General features: G+C 39.0%; 1 protein-coding gene and 1 long non-coding RNA gene across 2 annotated transcripts in view; one reads left to right on the top strand and one right to left on the bottom strand.

The window, feature by feature from the left end:
• Nucleotides 1-992: 992 nt before the first annotated feature.
• LOC117941947 lies at nt 993-1,583 on the top strand. The gene is made up of 2 exons (XR_004656010.1): nt 993-1,133; nt 1,419-1,583. It is a non-coding gene; the product is annotated as an uncharacterized LOC117941947 (long non-coding RNA).
• Nucleotides 1,584-2,362: 779 nt separating this feature from the next.
• The window catches only part of gucy1a2 (guanylate cyclase 1, soluble, alpha 2), a 39,475-nt gene continuing 32,621 nt past the window's right edge, over nt 2,363-9,216 (bottom strand). The window contains exons 8-9 of the mRNA XM_034867200.1: nt 4,450-4,604; nt 2,363-4,333 (exon numbers count right to left, since the gene is read on the bottom strand). Of these exons, the coding sequence (XP_034723091.1) occupies nt 4,114-4,333; nt 4,450-4,604 (375 nt within the window). The 3' untranslated portion in view covers nt 2,363-4,113. The remainder of the gene's footprint in view (nt 4,334-4,449; nt 4,605-9,216) is intronic.

Below are 9,216 nucleotides of genomic sequence, written 5' to 3'. Positions count from 1 at the left end.
CACAAGAAATCTGCTATATCATTTATTACAATTTCCATTTTTCAGTTTTATACAGTATATTAAATATATCTAAATTGTACAGATTTGTTATTTGGTACAAAATACCTTTATTAACAAATTATTATGTTTGTACATTTGCAAACTCAATATTTTCTTGTATTGTTTGACACACACAGTTAAGCAGACACAGAACAGTTGCTGGAGTAATTGATGTATTTGACTTTGACCAGACCGTCCCACATTTACCTCAGACTCATGACATTTATCCATGTTCATCATTTGACAAAGCTTATGCAGTACAGCTCAGTTGTGTTAATACTGTAACTGTGACCTATGCCTGTTTATGGGTAAGTGACCTACAGCATACACTGACGTATAATAGTCCTTTAGTGACAACACTGTAGAGAACCAGTACCCGCAGCCCTCGGCAACAACAGCAAGACATATAAGATCTGACCAAACCTTTAATATTATGCTGAGAATTTACAGACTTGGAGACATGAGCGTTAGACACAAGTTGCGTGGGTGTAACGCTAGTGAAATGTCCTTAATTTAGCCTAGATGGAGAATTCAGACGCTGCTGAATTTAATGACACCTGCACTACGTTTGTGCTACAATATATTTAATAAGTAAACATAAATGCATGTATGCATTGTAGAGAGAGTGCTTATGCGTCTCTATATGTGAAAGCCAGTCCTTAGGAAAAAATTACCCCAGGCTCCAGAACTGTCAAATAGATTTAGCTTACCCTAAGAACCCTAAGGAAATATAGTTGATTCTTTTTGTATCACTGGATACGATGTGATAGTAGTGTCCATGCACAGATCTTTCCCCATTGTGGCTTTAATATCTTGCACCTGCATACTGTTATGTAGGGTCCAACACCGTACTCTAGGATTGCAATGGCAGCTAGTAAGCTATAAACTAACAACCCTGGCTATCATCATTAAAATTGTACTGTAGTCATAATTGACAATCATTAATTGACACTTCCTCATCATTTTTTAATTCTGTGAACCTAATTAGATCTACTTGGTTCCTGGACTGGAGTGTATTCTAACTGGGGACATTGTAACCTATGAGGCTATGTTGCCATGCATATCCTTCCAAGAGTAACATCCCATTGCTACTTGTCCTGTGTTCCTGGTTTGACCTATATTACGTTTGTGCACAAGGGACTGCTCATGGGTTCATTTGTCCATATGGGATTTTTGATTAAATTAAAATAGAGATAAAGACACTTTAGGTTCCGCTCTGAAAAATGCTGTTTTCTATAAAGTGGTCCATCTCAAATAATAATATTATACTTAACTGTATCATCAGGGCAAACATAAAGTTAAGCAGTTTCACCATCCCTAGGCCTTAAAGACATCGGAAACTCCCTTCAGGCTTTTGTAAAACATAAACTCTTCTCTAGTGTATTTGGCAATTATATTGAACTCATTGTTAGGCAGGCATGTAAACATTACTATAAAGAGAAAAGGGCAAATCCTTTGAACAAATGGTGTGTACATATACAGGATGTATGTCCTTGGTACTTTAAGTTCTGCAGACTCTGGTTCTCACAGAAAACATTAATTGTTTACAAGGGTTAGGGTTAGGACATCTTTTTGACTTATCCATTTCCCCGACCTCCCATCCTTTCTTAATGTATAGCACATTGCGTTGTAAATAGAGTTAATGTCAGTTTTGAGGGCACAATGCCCTTTAGTGGGTGAAAGTAAATTACCCTTCGGCTGTTTTCCTAAAAGCTGTGTTTTACATATTATAGCCAGCATATGTTTCTGTTAAATCCCCGCCTAAGGACAGTGAGTTGACAAAGTGTTGTCAAAATGTGCTCAGCCTGCCCTTTAACAACTGCACGTACACAGCAGACAGCAGGAGCTGAATCCTTTATATTAGCAAGATTAGCCTGTGCTGGTGGTGTCTCAGGATTTAACTGGCACATTGTATTTGATCTTTTAGAGGTTCAATGACCACTATGTCATTTGGCAAGATGTAAAATTGCAACATACTGTTCCATTTCCAGTGCAAATTGAATTAAAACCTGTGCTGGAGTTTTCCTTTGTACAATTGAGAAAAAATTAAAAAAACATTTCTTTACACCAAGAAGGTAAGCACGCGCAGGGAGTAAATATTCAAATCTAAACAACCTAAATTATTTCAGAAGTTTTCTTTGTCATCAATAATATAGTAAATTAAATTAGAATGTGATGTTGACAAATCTCTGTGTACTTCATTTAATGATAAACACAAAATGACAAATAATAATATTTCATGTAAACCAATGCCTCCTACAAAAAGTTATTTTTCTCTCTGGGCCAACAGCCAGCTATTTAAACTGATATAACTTGATGTGTGATTTGTACTTCACTGGTGACAGATCTATGTGATGTCGACAACAACAAAGAGAAATGGCAGAAATGTAATGTGAGTTACATTAAGTTAATGTCCAAATTAGCCAATGTTTAAAATATATTCAAAGACTATCCAACTTCAACCCTTCACTTCCCACTTTATGATGGCAGTTTATCAAGATTCTCTTTATTTTCCCATGTCTGGTGTCAAGTGTTGGTCAAGTGTTAAGAAGGCCTGATATTTCCACTGAGTAAGTTGTCAGCAAACTAGTAGACTTGAACTTGAATCCTGGGGGTTACTTTTGCATGGGGCTACTGTATAATTGTACGTCCACATGGTTAGCAAACAATGCAATTACAAAATCTGATGTATGTAAATGTGAACTGTGTCAAGCATGCATACTGTGACTATGTGTGCAAGTTAGTAAAGTACTATATTATTAGTACTATATTTTGTGTATTATTGATTGATCTGGACAAAACAACAGATGAATAGAATTTAAACATTGAACTATTTAAGAAGCGCTTAATAGCTCTTGCCTGCCACTCATGACCGTCTCAAAACTAAAGACACAACTAGTCGGCTCGGTGGGATAAGGCGCCTCTCGTGACTCTGTCCAAATACTGCAAATAAACTTTGGCATGTGTAATTTCCTCATTCAAATCTGTCACTCTCTAGTGTAGCTAGGGACAGACATGTCATAAAAATCTTTTCAAACAAGTAGAAACAAGATAAATTAAGCGCCCCTTGGGTTTTTATCTTTAAAATATTTCAAATGAACCCATCTTGTATTTGTCCAGATTTGAGCAACAAAAAGGCACTGAGCTGGGAGTAATATTCAGTCCTAAACAGATTACCTGCAATGTAATGGTTGGATTGTTCTTGGTTATAGTTTACTGTGGGTAAGAAGCAGAAAAGGCTTTAAGATCAGCTTAGTACTAGCGTTTTTGGCACTTGTCCTTTATTCCCCCTTTTTTCAAACTAACTGTATCTCGTTGTTTGTGTCTGCACCGACCAATTGGTCCAAGGTTGTCTGATGGATGTAACATGCATCAGCTGTTTGAAGTATGTGGTAAAGCCTGACATGAATTAGGGACAGTTGGAAGGGGAGTTGTATAGTTCCTCAGTCATGGTCTACAAGAGGCCATGATGCAAAGCAAAAATGAACGACAATGTTGCTATCTTCTAAACGTTCATAAAACATAATGCCTTTGCATCCACTTTTGCAACAGAAAGTGAGTTTGATCTGTTAGCGCAATTCAATTGCCAATGAGTGCAACACTCGTCACGTAAAGGGTCTTTCTCCAGGTTTGCTCCAAGCATTGTTGCATCTAGCCTCATGTCGGGTAACATTTGGGAGAGAAGACCACTGGAGAGAACTAGAAACCAGGTATAGAGCTGAGGAATCCAGCTAGATTACTATGTTTCATATTAAGGTTTCTCTTCTAATTGATCCCATCAGTACACTTCCTTGGGGAAGGGTCCATGTGAGACTTGTACAGTTGCTGTTTTTCAATTCTTTTGAACCATATGTTCTTTGCTCAGGGTATTTGAGGGCATGTTGTACTTTTACACCTATAATGAGAGCATTTTTTCAAGTTTCATTCATATGGGCCATCCCACAGGTCTGAATCCAAGTTTGCACAGAACGCATTTGCATATCCAAAGATCTGTGTGATCTGTTTCCCTCTTGTTCCACGAGTTCAAATCCTGCCTCTTACATAATGAACATCTGGGTAGTCTTTGTATAGGACCTACAAACTTGTTTCTCTTAGAAACATGGTCCCAATGCTGTAGGAGACTTTCCTCATAGAGGCCGGGGGAGCAGAGCGAGAGCTGGTCAATGAAGCATGGCTGTGAGATGTCCCGGCCTCCAGGAAGTAGCATGTCCCTGTGATCTCTTTAGGAAAATTCTCTGGGAGCTCCAATCGTGAGCGAGGGACAAATGAGAAAGAGCGGTCATCTTTCAGCAACCTGTTGAGAAGAAGAGAGGAGCTTTCTTGAAGTACGATTGGAAATCATTTACTGTCATGGCGACATGGTTAAAATCAAGATCACGTTTATGTTCGTGTATGTGCGGTATTACTTACTGGTAAGTTGTGGGGCTAACATTGATACACCTCGGATGGCTCCCAGATTCAAACTTGCTGGCCAGTGTCACATTGTTCCCAAACAGGCAATAGCGTGGCATTTTAACCCCAACAACACCTGCCAGCACTGAACCTGTGTGGATACCGATCCTTAGCTAAGAGAGAAATGGAGAAAGCAGGTGGTGGTAAAAGATCACAAAGAAGAGAAGAAAAAAAAGAGGTTGAAGGAGCGAGAGATTAGAACAACAAAACCAGCAGGATGTTTAAAGGACAAACAGTTTAAATTGTGTGTCATGTACATTTATTAACAATTCACATGCACTTTGTATGAAATGTGTGTCAAATTCTGCACTGACTCAATAGAGTATTTGTTAAATGTGGAAGAAATTTCAGTATGATCCTTATTTAAAATTCCTTGTATTGTCCTAGCTCATGTCCTAGTCTAGCTATCAACACACCAAGCCAAGCTCATTACATTTTAGATTGAGCGTTGGTCTGGGGAGTCTGCTCTATATTTTCTCTGCACAAAAGGCGTGACCAACAGGCAAATTTCAAATGACTCTGTACGCAATTGGATAGTCCTTCAACCAATCAGACCAATGCTCCGGGTAACGTAGAAGCGACAGCGGCATCAAAAGATTGCTGCCCTTCGGTGGCATTCAGTGACCGCCGCTATGTTGAATGTAAACAAGAAGCTGTATTAAACCGGCCAATAGCGCATAAGTCAGTTTGTGCTTCTTATATGCAGTCCTAGTCTCATCTCACTGTGACTGATGTCATGTCTGGCTTTGAAGATCTGTAAGACTATGACGAAACGCATTTGCACCTGGCATCTAAAATGACCTGTAACATACAGTACCTGGTTCATAAATTAAACATCTCCCTGCTGATCTGATCCCATTAATTTATGTGCCACCTATCCTGCAGCGGCACAAAGGCCATGTTGTTTTGAACGAGAACTGCTGTACGCATTGATCCGCTGAATGGAAATTGCACTCTACTGTAGCAATCATACTTCCATATTAGTGTAGCTTTTATTATCTAATCTGATATCCTGTGGCAGGCAGCAGATTTGATGAAAATCTTAAAATAGCAAGAGTGAGAGAGGAAAATTAATCAATTATATAATTGCCTCCATCTTCTCTTCGTAACAGATATAGGGGAGCAACATGGTGCTCTTATTATAATCTGGCTGAAGTATGAATCTTTAAATGGCTGGAGGCAGAGTGAAAGCTATCTAGCCATCAATCCAATTTGACCATACCAGTTCATGGCCACTCAACCAACTATTGATTTCCTCCAATTGGGCACCCACACACACACACGCACACAAGCACGCACACACACAGACACACACACACACACACACACACACACACACAGACACACACACACACACACACACACACACACACACACACACACACACACACACAAAGATACAAAGACCAGTGGAACCCAGTAGATTTATAATGATCTACTTGGGCATCTCATCACCTATGTATCAAATGCCACTGTGTGCATGCCAGCACACTTCGAGGTAGTCATGGCAACAACAGGCAATGGGGGTAGTGAGGTAGAAAGAGCACATACAGACAGAAAGACCGAAATAAAGACAATGTAGGGAGAGAGAGAGAGAGATAGAGATAGAAATAGAGAGAGAGATAAGATAGCAGAATCTCGTCAGGCAGGGGGAGAATTAAAGAATGCAGAAAGCAAGAGAGAAAGGGCTGGTAGGTGGACTACTGTGACCTATTTTCCAGCTAAACCGTCACAGATGGCAATGCACTTGTCTGTCTGTCTACAACAGACAACCACTCACAGATACACAAACAAATCTGCATCCAGCACCCACTCTCCTCTTTATTTCTTAGTCTCAAAACACAGACACAGTAACAATTAAACACTCTTCCCCTCCTTTTGCTATGAGTCAGCATCCACAGCACATGGCCCCGGAGTGAGCCAGTGAACCAATGAGCAAATGGTGCCGCAGCACAGACGGCCAATCCCGTTGTAGCTTCTGGCCCAGCTGTCAGAAGAATACAGCGACGGAGATAGAGACAGAGAGGTCATATGTTCAATGTTGTTTCATATACATTAAGTTGTGTATTAGGTACATTTAGCTAAAACTATCCAATCAAAAACAACAGTCCTGCAATTAATCCATCAATCATGAATATTATAATGTATAGAGAGGAGTTGATTCAACTTTATTATCATTTTGGAGGATGTCATTTGTGGTGTTGCTCAAGTGTATTGCATTTTACAGAAAGGTGGTATTGTTATGTAGCCTATTACCATTAGTGTGAAGCGGACAAAAACTGAACATTATAACCTTCATGATTGCAAGACAGTTAACATTTGAATTAGTTTAAGATAGGTGAACCTAATAAACTGGGAACAGAGTATTTTAGCTGCAAAGAAACTATAACACACACACACTGCAAAAAAGGGGTGTGTGTAAAAACAACAAGATCAAAACACTAAATCTGAGGGAAAAGCTCCTCCAAACAAGTGCAATTATCTGTCCATGCAGCAAGATAATTTCCGTTGCTTGATTTAAGATTGTAGTGTAAAGTTACATCTAAAATAAGAAATTCACAATTAAAGATAAATCTGTGATAAATTATTTAACACTTCTAAATCTAAGTTTTTTGCACGCACACACACACACACACACACACACACACACACACACACACACACACGCACACACGCACACACAAGTGTGTCTCACTATCTTTGTGGGGACCAGTCATTTACATAATGCATTCCCTAGCCCCTTACCCTAACCTTAACCATCAAACCTAAATGCCTAACCTTATCCCTTACCCTTACCTTAACCATAACTTAATTCTAACCCTGATCCTAAAACCAAGTCTTATTCCTCAAACAGCCCTTTAAAGTTGTGGGGACCAGCATTTTGTCCCCACAAAACTGTCAGAACCCCATAAGTATACTGTATTCCCGGTTTTTGGTCCCCACAAATGTAGTTAAACCTAATACACACACACACACACACACACACACACACACACACACACACACACACACTTTTTGGTGCAAAATCAATCTGAATTTGAAACATTCAGACACTGCTGTTGGTAGGTAGGTGTTAGCATTGACAATCTATCACTACATCCCTAATATCCACAAGCACTCACTCACCCACCCGCCCACCCAGATACAAAAGGTTCATACTATAGGCCTGACATTTAAACCATAATGCAGATGAAAACAACTTAAAACGTTTTATGTTTCTCTCTTGACATCTCACTCCTGGATATTGTTCTCTGTGTCCCTGGATCACTCTCTCCATTTCTCTCTCACTAAACATTTTCTCTCAGTTCTCTCTCACAGCTCTCATGCTAGTTTGCATAACAGTGCAACATTGGCTGGAGTTGAGTGCACTCACTGAACAGCATTTATCACGCTGAAGTGTTGAATATCTCTATAATTCTCGTTTACACCAACATGAAGTGAGGAGGGATAAGCAAGAGGAGAACATAGCAGAGAGCGCAAAATATAGAAAAGCAGTATAAGAATAAAACCTGAGAGTAAATGGAAGTAATAATTTAAAGAGGAAAAAGAATGGAATTAGTTGGAAAGAGGCTGCAGAGGAGAGCGTGAGGGAGCGACAAAGAGGGGAGGAGGAAAGACAGAGAAAGTGGAAGAGCAAGAGAGCGGGCCAAAAATGCTTGGCAAGGCCTTTCTATTTTGAGACAAATGGACAATGTTAGGAGCACAGTAGTACACAGAACAGTGCCCTGTCTGTTATTCAGAAGCTACCTGTCTTAGCTGTTCCTTTAGCTACATGTTTTCTTCCGATCAGTGTCATTCCCTATGTGTATTTTTAAACAACTTTAAAACCAAGTAAATCTCAATGGCAAAATAATAATAATTCTGCTGTCTTCTCTGAAACAGAAAAAATAGGTTCATTAATTTTAACTGGAGTTGCAATGTTACAAGGATAAGCCTACCACTATTCTATACTTTTCTTATTGTCAGTGTTATGTTAGTCCTTGTCTCAATACTCAAAGTAAACCTAAAATGTCTGTGGCAGTCAGCCCAAAACCTAGCAGAGTGGGTTTCATTGTTAATTAAATGTTTAAATGTTAAGAGTGTCACTGTTCAAAGGTATTAGTCCAGTCCGAATTAGTAATGGTGAGTGAAACACAATTGAACATGTTGTCAGTTGAGATGCTTTGAAGCCTGTCCGCGTGTCAGCTACCTATGAGTGTGAGACGCGTGAGATAATACACCTGTAGTTGGCTGAGAGATAAGCTAGCTAATCTTCCGATTATTAAAGGACGTAACAGTATTTAAAAAAAAGAGAAATGTGTACTATATTTACTGTATTAAATCATAGAATTAACATGATATGTCATCAGATATTAAGGAAAAATGCTATTTATTTCAATACTTTCTTCTCTGACAACAATGCTAAAGCCAGTGTGTTCTCCTCTCTGAAACTTCCATTCTGATTTGGTTTTGGCCTGTGTGTCCGCACAGGTTTTTATTTGCTTTAAAGCCGTTGGATAAAAAACACACTTTCACTAGCTTTATTTGCATGAGTAATTTTTTTTAGCCATTTGCCATTTGCGCAACACTAAATATAAAACAAAAAAACAGACACTATCTAACATTACCGTCGCCAAAATACCAACACGAATCAAATCCCCGACTTCAGAGTTAACTGTCAAGCCACTAAACCTGTATGAAAATTACATATTACAAATATATCTTATATATATTATATATTACAAA

Source organism: Etheostoma cragini, chromosome 3 (assembly GCF_013103735.1).
Source record: "Etheostoma cragini isolate CJK2018 chromosome 3, CSU_Ecrag_1.0, whole genome shotgun sequence".
Lineage (NCBI taxonomy): Eukaryota > Metazoa > Chordata > Actinopteri > Perciformes > Percidae > Etheostoma > Etheostoma cragini.
This window is presented reverse-complemented; position numbering and strand designations above follow the sequence as displayed.